Genomic DNA, 21,771 nt, shown 5'->3' on the forward strand with positions numbered 1-21,771 from the left:
ACCATGGAAGCTGAGAGCTCAATCCATGTCCTTCTGCTTCACAGCCCAGCCCTCTGTGCTGACACGGGGACAATTAGTTGGTTTATTTAATTAGCTAATTACGACCAGTGGGAAGAGCAGTACCAAGATATAGAAAGCTAAAAACCTTAACAGTGCCGTGTATGGTGAAAACTACATTTTCTCTTTGGAAAACTGTTCCTTTTTCCTGCTTTAGGGGAAAAAAACCCACTTATGGCTGTGATGTTGTGATTGGAGACAGGAATATCTGAATATCCTGGCATTCCCACCGTAAAAAACACCTCCCTCCTCACCATCCCGTGGAAAAAATCCACACGTCCACAAGAAGGGCTTTTCACTTCCAGAGGGATGCTCAGAGCGGGGGTGTGCCCCAGACTCTGCTCTGCACTTTGGAGGAATCCAAACCCTTCCCTCTCTGTCTTCCCCAAAATGTGACAGAGCTGGAAGTGCCCCAGCCATGGGATCTCCTGAACTGGGTTGGAAGGGAACTTAAATCCCACCCAGTGCCACCCCAGCCATGGCAGGGTCACCTCCCACTGTCCCAGTGACACCTCCCACTGCCCCCAGGGTCACCCCCACTGTCCCCAGGGTCACCCCCACTGTCCCAGGGTCACCTCCCACTGTCCCCAGGGTCACCCCCACTGTCCCCAGGGTCACCTCCCACTGTCCCAGGGTCACCCCCACTGTCCCCAGGGTCACCCCCACTGTCCCAGGGACACCCCCACTGTCCCCAGGGTCACCTCCACTGTCCCAAGCTGCTCCAGCCCCAATGTCCAGCCTGGCCTTGGGCACTGCCAGGGATCCAGGGACAGCCACAGCTGCTCTGGCAATTCCAGCCCAGCCCCTCCCCACCCTCCCAGGGAACAATTCCTGCCCAAGATCCCACCCCAATCTCCCCTTTTCCAATCTCAAGCCATTCCCTGGGTCCTGTCCCTGCAGGCCTTGTCCCCAGTCCCTCTCCAGCTCTCCTGCAGCCCCTGCAGGCCCTGGAGGGGGCTCTGAGCTCTCCCTGGAGCTTCTCCTCTCCAGCTGAGCACCCCCAGCTCTCCCAGCCTGGATATTTTACTCCATTCCTAGATATAAGCAAACAATTCCCGTAATTGACATTTTTGAGTGCGAGGGGTTTTCCTGAGCCCGTTTGCTTTGCATGGCTGGGTGAAATCGGTGCTCAGACTCTTCCATGAGGGCTGGTGGTGCCAGGCTGACCACTCAGCATCTCCTGGGGCTTTGGTTGCTGGATTTCCCCCGTCCCGAGCCCTCCTGGGAATCTCCGAATCACGGGATCGTGGAGTGGTTTGGGTTGGGAGGGACCTCAAAGCCCCTCTCATTCCAACCCCCACACGGGCAGGGCTGCCCCCACGAAATCCCATCCTGGGCATCCCAAGCTCTCCCTGGAGCACCAATTTAAACCCTCAAGCATCAGGCTGTGCCCTGGAGTTTATGCTGCCGCTGTAAAGGGTATTTTAATTAAAAAGTGGGGTTTTACGTGTGGAATTTTGGGTTGTTTTCCAGCCAGATTTCAGCAGCAGTGCAGAGGAGGGGGTTTCATGTCCCTCTGAGCCCCCCAGGGACAGCCCAGCAGCTCCAAAACTCCAAACTCATGCTGGGATGCTGAGGAGAAGGAAGAGCAAACCCTGGATTGAGCAGAGCTCATCTGAGCTGCTGGCTCCTCTCCAGAAATCATCTCCAGGCCTCATCTCCCTCCCATAATTTGGTTTTCTGAGGTTTTTTTTTTTTGATTTCCATGGGGTTTGGGCGTAGCCTGAAGGGCTGTGAGGCTCCCACTCACCAGGATCCATCCCAGGTGCCAAGGAAAGGCTCTGGAGCTGGGCCAGGCCAGGCTCAGGCTGGATTTAGGGCAAGGTTCTTCCCCCAGAGGTGCTGGCACTGCCCAGGCTCCCCAGGGAATGGGCACGGCCCCGAGGCTGCCAGAGCTGCAGGAGCCTTTGGCCAGCGCTCCAGGGATGCCCAGGATCCCTGGAGCTGGGGGTGTTGGGGGTCTGGGGTGATCCATGATCCTGTGAGTCCTTCCAGCTCAGGATATTCCGTGATTCTCATAAAATAACCTGAGCATTGTAAATTCACGCTCCTTTTCTTTTTAAATAGCGCAAGAAAACCACTTTTTCTGCTTAAAAAAACCCCATTTTTTCTGCTTTTTTTGCTTTCTGATCCAAAAGGAGACAAAACACAGCGTGGCAATTTAAGGAAGGAAAGACTTTTACATTTTCCCGATGCTGACAAGATGAAAGGGGGAATTGTTTAAGAGGCAGCTCAGCTGCTTGAAAGATGCATTCCTTAATAAGAGGAGAGAAAAACAGCAAGGAGAGAAAAATATTTGCAAAATGAAAGGAATCTGCGCTTTTTACTTCGGAAACCATTATGTTATTACATTAAAATATCCTTAAAAGCCAATATGACAAAAAAGCTTCGATTCCATAGGAAGCAAATGCTTTTTTTCCTCCCCATAAACTGTCTTCATAAAAATTTTGATTTTTCTCATTAATTTTGGGTCTAGTTAAAAAGAAAATGTTTTCCCCGGGTAACTCAGGGAACAGTCAAAATGAAAAATCAATTTTTTTCCACCGGTTTGTCCAGGAAATCTTTTCTTGGATGGGGAGCAGCAAGGTAACGGGCAGGAAAATGCACTTGGAAGAGGAGGAAAGGCAGAGATTTAAGTGAGAGCAGGAGCAGTAAAGGTGTGGCTGGCTGGGCTCTGAGCTTGGACACCTCAGCTGTGTTCTCATGGCATCCCAGCCTGCTTTAAAGGGGATTTAAATCCCAGCATCCAGCCCGGTCTGAGGTTTGTGTGGAAGAGCTGGCAGAGGGAAGGTGTGGGGTGGCTGTAGCACCTTCACTGCCCAGAGCTGCCCGCCAGGAGCTCCTGGAGGAGAAATTTTCTGTATTTTTTCTGTGTTATTCACTTTAAAACGGGGTTAATTTCCATCAGGAGCTGCTCTGGGTGGTGGAGCCACAGCTGGAGCTGCAGGCACGGCCCCAGATGTTACAAACAGGGTCACAACTGGTTTGGGTTGGGAGGAGCTGTGGAGATCAGCTCATCCCGATGCCTCGCCGTGGGCAGGGAATGCTGCCAGAGCCCCGGGCTCGGAGCTTTGTGCTCCCCTGGCTTTTGGGACAATAACCTGGGAGCTGGTGCCTTTGGGAATGGACCTGAAGGGTCTGTGCAGAGCAGCTCAGCATCACCCCTGTCCAACCTTTTTCCTTTGGTGCTCCTTAGAGACAGGGGCATAAAAACCCCCAGGAAACCCCACTAAATCCTGCACAACCGAGTCCTGAAGCACGGCCCCTTCCCAGCTCCATCCCAGGATTTTCCAGGCTGTTCCTGCTCTGGGTGCAGGGGGGCCTGGGGAGTGCAGGATGTCCCCCGGTGCCTTTCCTGTGGCTGCAGCTGTGTTTGTGCCGAGCAGTTCCTGGACAAGCTGTTCCCTGGCCTCCCCAGCAGCTCCCGGAGCGCTGGAGCTGGGATGGGGGCTGCTGGGCTCCTGACTCACCAGGACTCTTGGATAAACCCTTCTGCTCTCAGCCCTCCCATTTCCTGGTGAGTGAGGGGAGGCACAAACTCCTCATGGCTCTGTCATGCCTTTAAAATGTCTGAATATTCCTTGCTGGGAATTGTTGATATTTCCTGGACACCTCACTCGAACCGGGTTCATTGTGCAGTTCATTCCTGTTTTCCCAGGAAATCCAACAAACTCAGAAGGATTTAGCTGAGGTTGCTGTCTGGTTTCCTTCATTATTTTTCCCCAGTTATTCCTGCTGGTGCAGCCAAGCCCCTTTCCCTGACCCTCGTGGGTGCTAATTTCCCACAGCCAATTATTAAAAAATGTTGTCTCCAGCTTCCTGCCTGACCTCGTGTGGGATGCTCGAGTTTCTGCACGGATTTCCTCCCCCCTAAGAACCCTGTGAGCATCCGAGCCCGTGGGATTCCCCCGTGGTCCCTGGAGGAGGAGGAGGAGGAGGAGGAGGAGGAGGAGGAGGAGGATGCTCTTCCTGAGCCCGGCATTCCCAGGGGTTTTCCCAGCATCTCACTCCACTCACCACGGATTTTATCTTCTCTCTGTCAAGAATTCCCATTTCTGTCCAGCTCAAATCAAGACTTAATAAATGGGATCAAGCAGGGAAATGCCTTTGCTGCCCCTCACGGGTAGCTGTGTCACCTCTGGGGAGAGAAGGGTGCTCCAGTGCCAGACTGAGCACCAAAGGAATTTAAAATCTTCTCATTATTGCATCTTTTACAAGCGATTTCTTTGCTTGTAACACCCGTGGATCCAAGGATCAGGCCAGATGGGTAAAGAGGAGCAGCTCCAGCTCGGATTCTGGGTGCCTGGGGAGGACAAAGCAGGATTTCCATTTCTCCTGCAGTGCAAAGATGAATTTGGGAGCGCAGAGGGAGAGAGGGAGCACTGCCTTGCTTGGGAAATCTCCTTGCCAGAGGCTCTCAGTTCATTCCTTGGCAAAAACAGGGGCAAAATCGAGGATGGCAGGAATGGTGTTGTATTCCTGTCTCTCCTTGGGGCTGGATAGACCATCCCAGGTCTGGAGCTTCTCCTCTTCCCTGGACTTTTGGGTGATTTCATCTCATTTTGGGGTGGGTTTGCTATGAAACCCTGAGCACACAACTCGGGGTCATTCCCTGCAGTGAGACCGAGGTTTTTGGGGTCTGGGAGGGGGACAAGGGGAACTTGGGGGAGAGCCTGAGGATGGAACCCCTGTGCTGACATGATTTTGATACCATTTTCAAATTATCAACGTCAGGAAAATTAATCCACAGACACCAGAGGTTTCTGTGCAGAAAGGAGACAGAGGAGTCCTTTTCCAAATGGATTTGGTTTCAATGTAACTGAATTTATAAACCAAAACGAACAAAGAGCATTCAGACTAGAAAGTGCCCGTGGGTGTTCCAGGTCTCCAGAGCAGAGCAGGGAGAAAACAAACGTGATGTCTGAGAGCAGCTGAAGGAACAGACGATCAGATCACACAGGTGAGGGGATGCCGGTGGAAAGGAGGAGGATTGGATCACGGGGATGGAGAGGGGCAGAGACGGTCAGAAGGGAGGAGCTGCAGTTATCCAGCAGGAGAGGGATGGGCTGGAAGCTCCCAGCTCTCACAGCAACGAGGGATGGAGAGAAGAATGGCTCAAGTTGCTGCCAGCAGAGAAGGGAAGAGAGGGTCAGAGCTGATCTTGGGATAGGGAAATGCCAAATTCCCGGGAATGGCTGGATGCAGGTACCAGCTTAAAGCACTCCTGGTGTTTGCACTTCCAAGGGGCTCCCTGCCCTCACTTCCCTAGGAATAAATATTTCCTGCCATTTAAGGCGCTTTCCTTTGTCAGGATTTGACAGGATTGGGGATTTTGAAATTTAATTTGAGGATTAAAACGCAGAAGAATTTGTGTGAAGCCCTGCAGCGAATCCCTGATCACCTGGGCTGTCCTTCCTCATCCCGGCTTCCCAGGCATGACACAATGCCTGACTCGGAGCCACCGGGTGACAGGGGCCAAAAGTCTGCAATAATGAGCTGTGCCTGTGAGCAGAGCATTCATGGGCTGTTGGCAGAGCTCCAGGCTCTGGGGTTTGCACTTCATCCACATGCTGACATAATCTCTGCCATTAATTCCGTGGAAAATCGGAGCAGGCCAAGGTTTTTTATCAGATTGACTCGGGATTAGGCAGTTCTTAACATCTGCACAGCCAGGCAGCCTCTCCTGTGCAGGGCTGGGATTTATGGGAGCCTTTGGTGGATTCCAGGCCCTGTGCAATCAATTAGGAACCAAACAGAGCCAGTGCCTGCTGCTCAATTGTGCTCCACCGGGAGCAGGGCAGGAAGGTGACTCTGAGAATTCTCACCTGGCTTCTGGGACTTCTGTGGCTTTTCTAATGATGAAAACATGATTTTGGGGAGACAGCTCTCTGTGCAAGGCTGGTGGTGTGATTCCTGTTTGGTGTCTTTCTGGCTTTGTGGGATTTTTTTTTCTTTTAATGTTCCCAAATGTAGTTGGTTTCCAGTTCTCCTTGGTGTCGACTACCACAGAGTGCTGGGGGTGGGAGATGGATGTGGGATTCTTGGGAATGATGGAAATGCTGAAGGTCTGTGAGGAAAGTGTGGCTAAATCGTGGTTTTTAAAAATGACATGAATTTGGGCAAGTATTTCCTGCAAAATCCATCCACTGACCAGGGATCCGCCTGGAGAGAGACTCCTGGGGGTGGGAATAAAACCATCCCCCATCCCAGATCTCATTACAGATTCTCTTCTGGAGAAAAAATATATATTCTTTATATATATATATATATATATATATATATATATAAATTATTATTTATAATATAATATATTATATATAATATATAACATATTATAATTATATGTAATATATAATATTAATATATCAATTAATAATAATATTATAATTATATATTGTAATACACTGATAATATATTAATATATTAATATGTATTTATATATATATTTATAAATATATATATATTAATATATAGATTTCTACTTTCCTGCTCTGCAGACTTTGGCAGGGAGCACACGGCTCACCCTGGTGTGGGGACAGTGACAGAATCCAGCAGCAGGACTGGGAGCACTGGGAGATTTTCCAGTGTCCCCCAGTGTGGAGCTGGAAGGGGAGAAGCTCTGTGGAGCTCCGGAGGTTGGGGATTTCATCCTTGGGTTCCATCCTCGGGCTGCCCAGCCCGGGGAGGTGAGGATGGGGAGGTCACTGCTCCTCCTGGGATGCTGCCGGCACTCAGAGGTCCTGGGATGTGCCAGGAGCACACGGAGTGAACGCCAAGAGGGACAGAGGGAGCTGGCCAGAGGCTGCTGCCACTCAGAAATCCAGATATTTAGTTATAGTTTAGTTATTTATTTTTAATATCCTAAGCCACTTTTCACAGTTTAATTTATTTCTTAATTTTTTTACGGTGAAGCTTCTCTACCTACTTTTTAGTCCCAGTCCTTTTTTTCGAGGAGGAGCTCCCCAGGGACGAGTTCCAGGCGGATTCTTCCCAAACCTGCCACCAGCCTCAGTCCCAGATTTCAGGATCCGCCAGCCCAGCTCGGTTTCTGCGGGCTGGAGCAGTGGGGAAAGCTGGGATCACTCACTCCAGGAATTCAAAGGCACCTCCCAGCCCTGCAGGAGCTCAGGGAGCCCCACAGAACCAGGGGGTGCAGGGTCCCTCTTTAGACCCCTGTGTTTGTGTGGAACTGCAGGTTTCTTCAGAGCCTCAAACAAAAAGAAAATGTGACCTAATAAGATGATAATAATATCAAACAAGCTGCTCTTGCTGCTGTTGAGATAGGACTGAAGAAATCCGAGATTTTTGAACTGGAAGAGGAACAGATTAGGAACAGGGTCTAACCCAGCTGGGGATGCTCACCTGGCATTCGGTTTTCTGGAAATCCAGGTGTTTCTGAATGCTCGTGTTCTCTCTGCTCCTACCTGGTACATTTGGTAGAAGGGAATAAGCAGATGGAATGCAGCCAAATTGTATACATTTTTTCTGTTTTTTTGGGGTGCTCTGGCTCCTCACAGAGCCCGGCCCAGCCTGGTTTGTGTGGGAGCAGCACGGTAGCGGCGCTCCCAGAGCACAAATACCTCTCCCATATGTTTCAGCTCAGCACTTAAACCCGTGCTTCTCAACCTCTGTGGGTGTCTTGATATTCTTATTTAAACAGAATATTCCATGGCAGAATTATGGGGGTTTTAAGGCTGCAGGAGCCTGAGCACTCACAGGGCTCTGGTGAGAGGTTCACCCCCCTCACAAAACCCCAAGAAGTGTGGGGTTATCTGCAAAGCCTCAGCCTGGGGCGTGCCAGCCAGATGGGGGATGATAAAACAGGAAATTCTCTCCAATAGGAGCTGAGTGAGGAGCTAAAAGCAGAGCCCTGTGCTTGGCAGGAGAGCTGATGTGGGGTGGGAGAGATGGAGACCACCAGGGAATTGGGGTTGGGCACAGGGGAGCTCCCAGGTGGGGCTGAAATGGAGAAATACCATAAAATAATTAATATCATATCATATCATATCATATCATATCATATCATATCATATCTAGAATATAATATATTATTATGTATTATACATATATTATACATACATGTATTTTATTATTATAAGTATGTTATACATATTATATAGTGTATAATATGATATAATATAGTATATTATAATATGTGATATGATATGATATGATATGATATGATATAACATAACAAAACATAACATAACATAACATAACATAACATAACATAACATAATAGAATATAATAAAATATAATATAATATAATATAATATAATATAATATAATATAATATAATATAATATAACATAACATAACATAATATAACATAACATAACATAATATAACATAACATAACATAATATAACATAACATAATGGAATAAATATATAGTAAATGTATAGTAAATATATAGTAAATATTTAGTAAACATATAGTAAATATAAAGTAACTAAAGGAGCCTTGGGGTGTCCAGGCTCGATGAGGTGTTTCCCAGGAATTCACTGAGGCCGAGCAGGGTGGATTTTGCTGTGCACAATGGACAGGGGATGATGTTTTATTCCGTGGCTCTGCTGTTGGTTTGTGGATATTTCCCTTTTCCCCTCAATATTGACAAACACAGTGAGGTGTGTGAGAGCAGAGAGTCACAAAGAAAGGAGAATTATTGACCCAGGCTGGGAGATTTAGAGCTGCCACGTGTCAGTCTGGCTGCAAAGTTGCTAATTACAATCATTTATTATGAATTCAGCTCCTCATGTGTTGGACCTTGAGCTAAATTTGTTGATCTGGGCTTTCCCAGCAGAGAATTCCCGAGCTCTGGGAGGTTCTGTGGGTGCTGAATCCGCAGCTGGGCTTTCCCAGCAGAGAATTCCTGGCCCCGATGCAGCCCAACATCTCCAGGGTATCCCAGCATGGAACACCCTGGGCTCTGTCTGGGGGAGGTTTTATTCCTTTCAGTGAAGAGCATCAGCCTAAACCAGCTCCTAACCCTGCCTCAATTCCTTCAGGAGTCCCTGCTCCTCCCATTCCCAGCCTGCCAGCAGTGCTGGAGAGCTCAGGACGTGGCAGCAGGAACAGCAGACGCTTATTTTTGCATCTTTTTGTCTCTGTGGCCTTCCTGCGTTCCCTGAGGCAGCGTGACTCGTGTCACCAGAGCCGAGGTCACCTCTGGAGCAGGGGTTTGTGAGCCGTGCCTGGGATCAGATGTCTCCGAGTCCCTCTGGCTCCGTGCAGGGAATTCCCAGCTGGGTTGGTGCTGCTGTTGTTGGCAGCCTCTCTCTGCTCCCTGTGGCTCTGAATCGAAGCCACCTGTCCCAAACGGGGACCTGCGTGTCCCTGTCTGCCTTGAGGAAAGTGCTGCAGCGCCAAGGATGCTTTTGTAACTTTCTGGAGCTAAAAACAGATCCATCTGAATCCCAGCAGAGCTGGCCATGAGATCCTGGTACATCTCACAGGCTCCCTTGCACACGCAAAATGCAGAGAGGAATCGTTTGGGGCAGGGAGCTGGGAGATGTCCCACTTTTATTCTCTTTAATGGAAATATCCTGGAGTGTTAGTGCAGGAAGGGGATTCCTGAAATCCAGGGGGAATGGTCTTTATTCCCCTGATTGCGGATTCAGGCTGGAAAATCCCTCTGAGATCGTTGGGTCCAACCACCTGGCACTGCCAAGGCCGCCACTGATGGCTTCTAAATCCCTGCAGGGATGGGACCTCCAGCACTGCCCTGGGCAGCCTGTTCCAACTCTTCCCATGAGAAATTTCTTCCTAAAATCCAACCTGAACGTCCCCTGGCACAGCTTGAGGCTGTTCCCTCTCTTCCTGTTACTCTCTGCAAGCCAAACTTGCCCAAATCCACTTCCAGGTGGCCGCTCACCATGAAGGGGGGACCAGGAGCTCTTCCCATTCCTTGGGGTTATTCTGGCTGCCAGCCCCGGGAAGGGAAGCTGGGGGAGCAGGGACACGAGCCCTGGAATTCAGCTGCCATCAGCAGAAGCTGCTGTGCTGGGATCAGCCAGAGATTGCAGGTGACAGCCCCTTGGTGCCACCAGCAGCCCCCAGGGGATTTTCATATTTATTTTCCATCCTGTTTGCACGCTGTCCCCCTGCTCCAAACCCTTCCTGCTGCACAAACTCCGCTCTCTGCCTCGCCTCTGGGAGGTTTCCACGGGAAACTTTCCAAGCAGGGATCATTTCAGCCGGCACCGGGAGCATTTCCATCGCTGCCTTGGGAGCTGCTCCTGCTCCATCCTCCAGAACCGTCCTGGGCCACGGGGGAGCTGCTCCCGTGAGAACCGCGGAGCTCCCGGCCTTGGGAAAACATCTCCCTGCCAGAGAGCTCCCATCTGGAGCGCTGGAAATCTGGGAAAGGGAAAAGAGCAGGAGCTGAGACTTGCCAGGGCTGGGATTCCCGAAAGGAATCACACAGGGGATGCCTGGGTGCTGCTCAAGCTACAGAAGAGTGTGCTTGTGGCTTATTGTTGTTATTATTATTATTATTATTATTATTATTATTATTATTATCATCATCATCATCATCATCATCATCATTATAATTATCATTATCTTTGTCATTATCATTATTTATTATTATTATCGTATTACATATATATAATTTTATATAATTATGTATTATATAGGATATACTATATATAATTATATAGTATATATTGTGTTATATATCACTATATACAATATATTATGTATTATATATCACTATGTATAAAATATATTACATTACATTACATTATATTATATTATATCACATTATATTATATTATATTATATTATATTATATTATATTATATTATATTATATTATATTTATTATATTATATTATATTATATTATATTATATATATTATATTATATTATATTATATTATATTATATTATATTATATTATATTATACCACATTATATTATATTATATTATATTATATTATATTATATTATATTATATTATATTATATTATATTATATTATATTATATTATATTATATTATATTATATTATATTATATTATATTATATTATATTATATTATATTATATTATATTATATTATATTGTATTATATTATATTATATTATATTATATTATATTATATTATATTATATATTATATTATATTGTATTACATTATATTACATTATATTATATTATATTATATTATATTATATTATATTACATTGCATTACATTACATTACATTACATTACATAACATTACATTATATTATATTATATTACATTACATTATATTACATTACATTACATTACATTATATTACATTACATTACATTACATTACATTACATTACATTACATTACATTATATTACATTATATTATATATACATCTGGACTGTAGGAGCACCAAAAGCCCCTCCTGGTGCTGATGGATTCAGCAGGACTGAATCCATGGATTCGGGATTTGGGGCCTTTTCCCAGGTGTTCCACAACCCAGCCCCCCCATTCCCTTAGTCCAGGTGAGAGTTCCCACCTGGAATCTCTCACCTGCCTGGAACTGATGTGGAATTTTGTAGGACGAAGCTTTCCATCCTCCCTGCTGCTGTCCAGAGGGACTGATGGTATCTCAAGCATCCCTGGGATCAGTCCTCATTTCCTCGCCGGGCTCTGACAGCAGGCAGGAAATGAGAAATAATTGAATCAGTTCCTACAAATTGGTTTGTCTCGGATCCAGTCTGAGGGATGGGGAAGGGCCTGGGCTGCGTCTGAGGCTCGGAGCAGTTCTGTCTCCAGCAGATCAAGGTACAGAATTTCATTAATAACCGCAGCCCCCCGGTGCTGGGAGCAGCAGGAAGGTTGATGGGATGGGCTGCTCGGAGGTGATAATCCCAGCCCAATCCATCAGATCCTCTGGGATGTTGAGGGGTTGTAATAACCTGAGTGGCTTTGGGAATTCTGTCAGTGGTATTTATATCTGGAGATCAGAAATTCATCAGCCATCAGCGCCCAGTGGTGATGAGGGCAAGAACAGAGCAGAAATTGGTATTTTTTTGGTACTTTCTGGGGATTTTTGTTGCTGCTGGCTCTCAGGTTGTCTCTCCTGTGCTGTCACCTCAGGAAAAGAGGGATGGGGCAGCTGGGCTTGGTTTTGTTTGCCACGTTTCAATAGAGCCAGAGGCTCCCCTGCTGTGGAAATAACCCCAGCCTATCATTATTAATTATTGTAATTATGTATTAGGAGCTTTCCATGGGGCCTCTCTTGGGGAGGTGTCAGATCCTGAAGCTGTTTGATTCCCCTCTGAATTCCAGCAGAGCCAAGGATGGATCCCAGAAGGATCAGCTGGGGGGAAACCCAGGATGGTGCCAGCGAGGACAGGGATGTGCTCCAGCAGCTCGGGAATTGCACATCCCAGAAACCGCAGAGGGAGCAGCTGCTGCTGCCAGTCCCACCCAGGGAAAGGCCTTGAGATTCCAGAGGGGACCATTTCTCCTGGAAAACCATCCTGCTGCTCCCCACCAGCCTCTCCTGGAGCTTCTCCTGGCACTGGCAGGGGCTGTCCCTGTCACAGGGTGAGCTGGTGACGGCGTTTGGGAATCGAATGTTTGTGCTGAAGTCGTTCCATCACAAGTCCACATCCCAAATCCTCAGAAATCCAGACCCTTCCCGTTATTCCTGGATGTCACAAGGCCGGCCCTTGGATGGGGATTGGGTTATTGGGAGTAACAGGCAGAGCTTTTGGATGTTCAGGTCATGGATGGGTATTCCTGGCACTGGTGGAGAAGGAGGAGAAATCCAATATTCCCAGCGGGGCTGGAGCTGCTGGAAGGGGAAATGTTTGGGTCTGTGTTGCTAAGGAGCAAAAGGCTGGGGATAAACACAAATCCTGAGCTGAGCACGGACCCTGCGCCCCTCCAGGGTGGGTTCAGCCCCTTCTCAGAGAGGGACAATCCCCACGGAGAGCTCCCCCAGCCTGTGCTGCTGGAGAGGAAGAATTCATCCCTTTCCTCACCCCCAAGGGGCTCCTCCCGTGGAGCTCCCAGAGCTGACGGAGCCCTGGGAGGGGAGGGCACTGCCAGAGCATCCCGGCCAGAACCTTCCAGAAAAGCTTCCAGGAAGAGGAGCTGAGCCCCCGTGGGACAAGAGGGAAACAAAAGGATGTGACAAAGCAGGCAGAGCCCAGAGGAGGGGTCTGGTCTGAGCCAATTTTGTGGCTCTTTTGTACAGAAAAGTCAGCGTTTCCTATTCCATCCCTTAATAACAACAGGGTCAGCGTTGCTGGGGTTGGCTGAGGGGAAGCTGGAAGTGACCACAAATCCCTGGATGGCTCCCCTGGGAGAAGGGAATGGCAGCTTTTGAAGTTTGCTCAAGTGAGGCAGCGGCACCAGGGAAATGCCTTTGGGTCATCTTGGGAAATACTTCACAAATTTGGCACAAATTAGGGCTGGAAATTCCCTTCTGTCCCTGGGAGCACTCGGGGTATTTGAGTGGATCCCTGGCCAGACAAGGATCCTGAGGGATCCGTGGCTGCCAGCGCCACAAGCAGAGGCACGTGGTCAGTGCAAGGCTCTTTAAGTCTCTAATTTTATTGAAATAAACTCTTCATCAAATAAATTCTGTCCCAATGCCATGTTCTGTAGCTCTGACTGCAGTTCAGGCCTCACCCACTCCAGTGAGTGCCCAAAGGCTCCTCATTCCCCCCTCCAGGGGGAGAAACCTTCACAATAAAATGAATTTCTTGATGTTAAAACATTAATGCAAATTTGGAAATATCAAATCACTTAAAATCATTAAATGCTTCGGGTTGGAAGGGACCTCAAATCCCATCCAGGGCCACCCCAGCCATGGCAGGGACACCTCCCACTGTCCCCAGGGTCACCCCCACTGTCCCAGGGTCACCCCCACTGTCCCCAGGGTCACCCCCACTGTCCCAGGGTCACCCCCACTGTCCCAGGGTCACCCCCACTGTCCCCAGGGTCACCCCCACTGTCCCAGGGTCACCTCCCACTGTCCCAGGGACACCCCCACTGTCCCAGGGTCACCCCCACTGTCCCAGGCTGCTCCAGCCCCAATGTCCAGCCTGGCCTTGGGCACTGCCAGGGATCCAGGGACAGCCACAGCTGCTCTGGCAATTCCAGCCCAGCCCCTCCCCACCCTCCCAGGGAACAATTCCTGCCCAAGATCCCACCCCAATCTCCCCTTTTCCAATCTCAAGCCATTCCCTGGGTCCTGTCCCTGCAGGCCTTGTCCCCAGTCCCTCTCCAGCTCTCCTGGAGCCCCTGCAGGCCCTGGAGGGGGCTCTGAGCTCTCCCTGGAGCTTCTCCTCTCCAGCTGAGCACCCACAGCTCTCCCAGCCTGGCTCCAGAGGGGCTCCAGCCCTGGAGCAGCTCCAGGACCTCCTGTGGATTTGTTTCCATAAGTGACCTCAATCCAGAACAATTTATTCAGGAATTTCAGGATCTCTGCAGTGTAACAAGTGCCACAGAGGCCCCAAAGTGAGATCCTGCAGGGAATAAAACCCTGGGGTAAGGCCAGGAGGCCGAGCCAGGATGAGTGACAGAGGGACAGAAGGACAGGAGACAGGGTCAGGGACAGAGGGACAGATGGACAGAGGGACAGAGGGACAGGAGACAGGGTCAGGGACAGAGGGACAGGAGCAGCCTGGAACGACAGAAAGCAGCAGTGGCCTCCAGAGCTGTTTGGAGAGGCAGGAGTGGCCATGTCATTCACTGGAGAGTGGCCAGCCCGTGCTGGGGGGGCACAGGACAGGTCACCCGTGGGGATTTCTGTGCTAGACTTTCCCTGGGAGTATTTTATGAATCAGCTGGATGAGTGGTTGTTTTTTCCCTTTTTCTATCTCCTGTTTTATTCTGTTTCTGTTTGATCTTCCAAGGGAGCTGCTGGAGCAGCGCCCAGGGCTGAGTGTGAGCTCTCACCCACGTGAATTTTGTGCCGTGGTCAGACCTGTCTGACTGCTGTGGGCAGAAAAAACCCTCCCCAGCCTTGCCTTAGCTTTAATTTATCCTCAAAACATCCAAAAAACGTCAAAAAAAATGTGCCTGCATAATTTAGCTGATATATCTTTGTATCCTATGTTGGGACCCAGCCCCAAACGCACAAAGGAAATTGGACAGGTGAGAGTAAAAACTGAAATCTTGAGTCCTCTGGGCCAGGACTCACCAAAATGGAAAGAAAACAGAAAAAAGAGAAAAGCTCAAAGATTGTATTGAGTTGTGAAAAAAAATAAGTGAAGGAACTTGCAGTCAGTCCTGGGATCATGAGCACGGAAACCCAGCAGGGAGAACTTTGTTGCTTTTTTTATAATGAGGTGCACATAAGAAATGGAGTGGGTTTTTTTTTTGTGTGTGTGGTGTTTAGGGTTTATTTTTTAGGGTTTGTTTGCTTCTTCATTGGGGTTTTCTTTTTTGTTTATTTTTTGTCTTTGTTTTTCCTATTAATCAAGCAATTTTGGTAAGGGTAGAGCTGTGAATGAAAAAGTTTCCTGAAGCAGAAGTGAATTTAGGTGGTTTTAAGTCTGGTATCTTCAGGAGGTGGAGGCAGCAAAAGGCTGGACATCCTTCCAGGGGGAAATCCCAGGAGTCCAGGAAGGCTGGAAATCCCTGGAGTCCAGGAAGGCTGGACATCCTTCCAGAGGGAAATCCCAAGAGTTCAGGAAGGCTGGACATCCTTCCAGAGGGCAATTCCAAGAGTCCAGGAAGGCTGGAAATCCCTGGAGTCCAGGAAAGCTGGACATCCTTCCAGGGGGAAATCCCAGGAGTCCAGGAGGGCTGGAAATCTTTCCAGAGGGAAATCCCAGGAGTTCAGGAAGGCTGGAAATCCCAGGAGTCCAGGAGGGCTGGACATCCTTCCAGAGGGAAATCCCAGGAGTCCAGGAAGGCTGGAAATCTTTCCAGAGGGAAATCCCAGGAGTCCAGGAGGGCTGGACATCCTTACAGAGGGAAATTCCAGGAAAGCTGGACATCCCTGGAGTCCAGGAAGGCTGGACATCCTTCCAGAGGGAAATCCCAAGAGTTCAGGAAGGTTGGACATCCTTCCAGAGGGAAATCCCAAGAGTTCAGGAAGGCTGGAAATCCTTCCAGAGGGAAATCCCAGGAGTCCAGGAAGGCTGGACATCCTCCAGTGAGCTGGGAGGAAGGCAATTAATGATCAGTAATTAGTGGCACTGCGGTAGTTACACATTTATCCCTGATCTGGCAAATTTTGCCGGAGACCTAAAGCATAAATGAGATCATTTAATCCCAGAGCAGCCTGTCAGGAACTTCCCAAGGATTGAGGCAAGCCAGATGAGTGGGCAGCCTGGTGACAGATGAAATGTGCTGTCAATAAACCCAAAATCTGACACCGAAGGCAACAACCCGGAGCTTGACTCGCTTCACTTGACAGGGAACCAAACCCAGGGATCAGATATCCCATTCCTGCTCTGTGCACCCTAAATCCAAAAAGCAAACAAGGGATTTCATCAAATGCTAAAACCAGTCGAGGAAATACTTCTTCAGCTGCTGTGGGAGCCTCCAGGGGTGTTCTTTGATACAGCAGCGAGCTTCAAATGGTGAAAATTCACAGAATTAATTGCCCACCTCAATAATTAAACCGTAACCGCTGTGACCGGCAAGGTCACATCAGCAAAGGCTTTGCAGGGCAAGGTAAAATCCTGGTGGAATTTTTTAAAAAAAAAACAACTTGAAAAAAGAATCAGGAGGGAAGGGGTGATTCAGGCCAGCTGTGAGCAATGAGTCCCCCAGAAACCTGCTCCTCCTCTCCGCCTGCCAACCACCAAACTTCCTTCCCCACCGCCTGCCCGAGGTTTTATCCTGTGGTTTCCAGCCACATGGAGATTTTGGATGTGGCTCACAGAGCTGAGGGGGAAAAAAAGAAGTGTTTGTGGCTAAAAAGAATGGTCAGGAATTTGTAACGGCAGATACTGAGAACCAAACCTCCTACAGGCTGCAGGGGAAGAAACGCTCCTCGGGTTTGGGTTTCAGCTGAAGGGAAGGAGCTGAGACAAAGCTTTCTCCAGGTTTGTGTTTTCCCATTGTTGGGTTTCCTGTGCCTCCTGACAGTGATTTTGGGCCCATTCTGGGGCCGTCGGGTCTCTGGCGCTGCTGAGGCTGCGCTGGCTCCTCCTGCTCAGAGAAGGGTTTGCAGTGCTGGCCCAAAAGAACCTTTCAGAAATGCATCAGAGAGCTGAATGTGGATTTCTGTGTGTCTGTTTGAAAGGACTGGTCCCTAAATCAGCCTCAACGACCATTGACTCCCCGTGTTCCCAATCACCCCAGCCTTGAGGGGAGGTGGCACTGCAGGGGCTGGGAGCTGCTAAACTCGGGATTGGGAATTCCACAGGGCTCTGGAAGAGAAGCCCAGACTTGCTGACACAAACCCCAGCTGTGGCCATCCACAGGATGTGCTGGCAGCAAACCTCGTGGGGAGGGAAAGGTGCTGTGCCCGGGGTAAATCCTCACATGGGCTGAGCTGCGGCTGATTTGTCTTTCTGATGCAAATCCTACGGGCACGGGAGCTGGGAAAGCGGGATCCCACTGAAGGAATGATGTCCATAAATCCCTCAGAGCGGGCAGATGGCATCTGCAGAGCGTTCTCTGGGCCGTGGCGCTGTCACCTCCTGCTTTCTTCCTCTCTCCTTCGGTATTCCTTGAGATCAACTCGCTTTTCCTCTGTCTCCCCTCTCCCTGCCTGTTTTCCTCGTGGTCTCGGGGAGCTGTGGGGGAATATCTGTGCTGAAGTGTCGGAGCTGCAGTGCCTGATTCCAGATTAAATCACACGTCTCTTTCACTGCAGCCGCCGTGGCTTTAATGAGGCTGAGGAAGGGACACAAAAACACTTCCATGGGAGGGTGTAATCGAGGGCAGCGCGAGCACGAGGCTGAAGAAGGAGAAATTCCAGGTTTTCAATGGCCAGGTGGTTCCCAGCACACTGACAGGCAGGAAGGAGGCAGAGAGGGAAGCCTGCAGTACAGACCTGAGCAGAAAATATTCAGGATTCCTGATTTCTTTTGCTCCTTCTGATTCCTTAACATCGATGAACAGAGGAGGGACATCAACCACCCCTAACAAACGTGTGCCCTGGAATCCTTTAGGGTTAAATGGAGATAACTGGGAATACTGGGACGGAGGCTGGGGCACTGGCTGAGCTCTCCACACACCGGCTCAGGCCCCTCTGGCCAGTAATGAGATGATGGGTTTTGATGCTGGTGTTTTTAGGGTATTTTGGGGGTTGTGATGGTTGGGAACAGCACGATGGGTGGCGATAAAATGAAGTATTTGGGCCAGCAGGTGACCCTGGTGATGATCTAGAGAACTCCTGCTGATGCTGGAGGACAAAAACACAAACTGGCCCCCCACATGCAGCTGCTGGACACCAAAACCTGGTTTATGCTGCTGGTGCAGACTGGGGCTGTCTAACACCCAGTTCTCCTCTCTTCTCTCTAATCCGTGTCCAAACCTGACCCTGTGAGCTCATCCCCTGAGTTTAGGAGCAGCTCCTCTCCCTCTGAGCATCTCCCAGGTCTCTGTGCAGAGCCATGGGGCTCAGACAGTGCTGGCAGCACGGGGAGGGTTTAGCCCCAGCTCACTTCCAGCACCCAGGAGGATCATCCTGAATTCCAGCTGCAGCTCCCCCAGACACCCCCTGGAGCTGGAATTGCCTGGATTCTCCCTGAGGGAAAGGAGCGAAGTGTGTGGGAGATCCAGGGGTGCCTGCAGTGGGACTCAAACACTTCTGAGTCCACCCTTGCAGGAGCTGGAGGTGTTCCCATGGGTGCATCCGTTCCCATCCTGTCAATTCTGGGCTGGATGAGGGGTCCTTGTGTGGCTTTCTGTGACCCTTGTTTTCCTGCATTACAAATACATGAATTTATTAAATATTCACTTACAGAAGTGCTCAATCTATTCCAGTGCAGCTGTTTCTGTTCAAGTTTCTCCTCAGTCTGCCTGCTGCTTTCTCACCCTTCTGGTTTGGAATAGGCTTCACTGGGAAGATACTAAAACCTGACTGATGGTGTTGGATGCCTCTGGATCTCCTATTAAGAGGCTTTAGACAGCCTGATTTTTCCAGGGTGGATGTTTGGAGACTTCTGAAGACCAGACTTAATTCCTCCTGGGTAGAAAAATGACTTGCAAGAAGTGCCATGCTTCAAAAATTTGGCCTCTTTAAGATCTGAGGGGAGCAATTTCGTGTTACCTTATTCTTCTTGTGCTGCAAGTACAGGAAATTGCAGACTTCATTTGCAGAACAGCAGGAGGCTGAAAGATTTGTCTCAGTCTTACAAGGGTTTTTCAACCCCCCCATCCTGCAGCCTTCCCCATGCACTAATGCCTGGACAGAAAATAAAATATATCACGGGAAGGAAGGATGACCGATCTCATTCTCTTGGGTAAACCTAAATCGTTGTCCTGTGCCAAAGATAAAAGAGCCTGGAGTCTGCAGTGTTTACATTTAGTGGTAGCATGATTTATTTATTAAAAAAAAAGAAAAAAAAAGGGAAGGAAAGGATGTTTTCTTCTCTTTGTGTCCATTCTGGGTGTCTCATTCAGGCTGTGTAGGGGTCACAGGGGGGTTGTGGCACTGGTGACTTCTCAGGTGGCTCTGGCTGCAGCCCTGGCGGGTGGGAGGTGTCCCAGGAGCTTTGGCTGGGATGAGTTTTCCCAGTGCCCAGACCGGGCAGGCTTTAACAGCAGGGAGTGAGAGGCAGCTGGGCTAGTCTGGGACAAATCCTGTCCAGTCTGGCACAAACCATGTCCAGTCTGGCCTGGGACAAACCCTGTCCAGTCTGGTCTGGTCTGGGACAAACCCTGTCCAGCCTGGGACAAACCCTGTCCAGTCTGGTCTGGTCTGGGACAAACCCTGTCTGGTCTGGGACAAACCCCATCCAGCCTGGTCTGGGACAAACCCTGTCCAGCCTGGTCTGGTCTGGAACAAACCCGGTCCAGCCTGGTCTGGCCCAAACCCTGTCCAGCCTGGTCTGGGGCAAACCTTGTCCAGTCTGGTCTGGGACAAACCCTGTCCAGTATGGCCTCAGACAAACCCTGTCCAGTCTGGTCTGGGACAAACCCTGTCCAGCCTGGGACAAACCCTGTCCAGTCTGGGACAAACCCTGTCCAGTCTGGCCTGGGCCAAAACCTGTCCAGTCTGGCCTGGGCCAAACCCTGTCCAGTCTGGCCTGGGCCAAACCCTGTCCAGTCTGGCCCAAACCCCGTCCAGCCTGGCCTGGGGGCCTCAGCTCGTGTTTTAGGATGGGGGTGCCCCGTGGCTCAGCTCAGCTCTGGGCTCTGGTGTGCACAGAGCAGCAGATGCAGGACACGAGAAGGTCCCAGCACAGCAGTCAGGCATCTGGAGACATCTGGGCACGAGCTTTGGGTGATAATTCCCATTTAGCCTAATTACCCAGAGCTCCCAAACATCAGCCAAGACCTGCGGTGTCAATAACGCGCTGAACTAACCCAGCATAAGTTGTGACTTCTTCTGTTGAGGTGGGAATCTTCTTTTTTTTTTTTTTTTTTTCCCCTTTATCACGCCACCTGTTGCTCATAGGTACAAATCAAACGAAGAGTATGTGTATGTGCGAGGCCGTGGAAGAGGGAAGTATGTTTGTGAGGAGTGTGGAATTCGCTGCAAGAAACCCAGCATGCTGAAGAAACACATTCGCACGCACACAGACGTCAGGCCGTACGTCTGCAAGTACTGTAACTTTGCTTTTAAAACCAAAGGTAAGCCACAGCCAGCTCCCAGCTCCTCTGCTCCGGGCTCTGCCAGCCTGCCGGGGGCACTGGCCAAGGGCATTCCCAGCAGTTGGAGGGAGGGGGATGAGGGAGTTGGAAATCGGTTGGTGTTTTCACAAGAGCAGCTCTGCGTTACGCCAGGCTGCAGCAGAGCCTCCCTGCCATCCTCCCTGTGCTTCTCCAAGGGAAAAATGCTGAAATGCAGCTTCCCTGGCAGGGCTTTCCAAAAAAAAACACCCCAGGGCGAGAGCAGGAGCTCCAGGCTCCTGGCTGAGCCCCTGGATCCAAGCTCTGGGTGGCTTTTCCTGCTGGTGCTCTCCAGATCTGCCCATCCTCATCCTCTGCAGTTGCATGTGGCTTCCACATTCTCTGTATCACATCAATGGACCTTTTCCCTCAAGGCCTCCATCCCAGGACATCGAGCCATCAGTGCCACCGGGTGTTCTCTGCCATGGCCTCGGGGGGGGTGAGCGCTGGCAAGCCACGTGCAAATAAATAAAATAGCAAATAAATAAAATAGCAAATAAATAAAATAGCAAATAAATAAAATAGCCAGTTCCAAGAGAAACGGGGAATGGGACTTTCCAAATGGGCCAGAGGTGCCTTTAACTTCTTGCAGGGGTCTGGCACCGTGGGTTGGACAATCTGGTGGCAGCGAGTCTCGGGATGAGGCAGCAAAGCGTGGGGCTCAGATTGCTGGTTACAGCTTGACAGAGGCAGATTGTTCAGGGAGCCTGTGGACAGTGCTCTCGGGCACGTGGGGGGATTCCGGGGGTTGTTCCATGCAAGGACTGGGTGATCCTTGTGGGTCCCTCCCAGCTCAGGATGTTCTGGAGCTCCCGCTGTAGCTCCAGCAGTGTCAGAGGGATGGGGAGCCCAGAAGGAGCCGGTGTCCCCAGGCACGGTGTGGGCGTGGGGAAGGGTGTGTGTGCTCTGGGGCACGACTGCTGGCCCACAGGGGACAGAGGAGGACAAAGGAAGTGACCGGGGTGGGCAGTGCC

The 21,771-nt window shown here is 49.7% G+C and overlaps 1 protein-coding gene across 2 annotated transcripts in view; it reads left to right on the forward strand.

The window, feature by feature from the left end:
• The window catches only part of HIVEP3 (HIVEP zinc finger 3), a 51,714-nt gene that overhangs the window by 12,834 nt on the left and 17,109 nt on the right, over positions 1-21,771 (forward strand). For both annotated transcript variants that reach the window (XM_086863245.1, XM_086863246.1), the window contains exon 3: positions 20,583-20,758. In XM_086863245.1, the coding sequence (XP_086719371.1) occupies positions 20,583-20,758 (176 nt within the window). The remainder of the gene's footprint in view (positions 1-20,582; positions 20,759-21,771) is intronic.

This window comes from Cyanistes caeruleus, chromosome 26 (genome assembly GCF_971803275.1).
Source record: "Cyanistes caeruleus chromosome 26, bCyaCae1.hap1.1, whole genome shotgun sequence".
Taxonomy (NCBI): Eukaryota; Metazoa; Chordata; class Aves; order Passeriformes; family Paridae; genus Cyanistes; species Cyanistes caeruleus.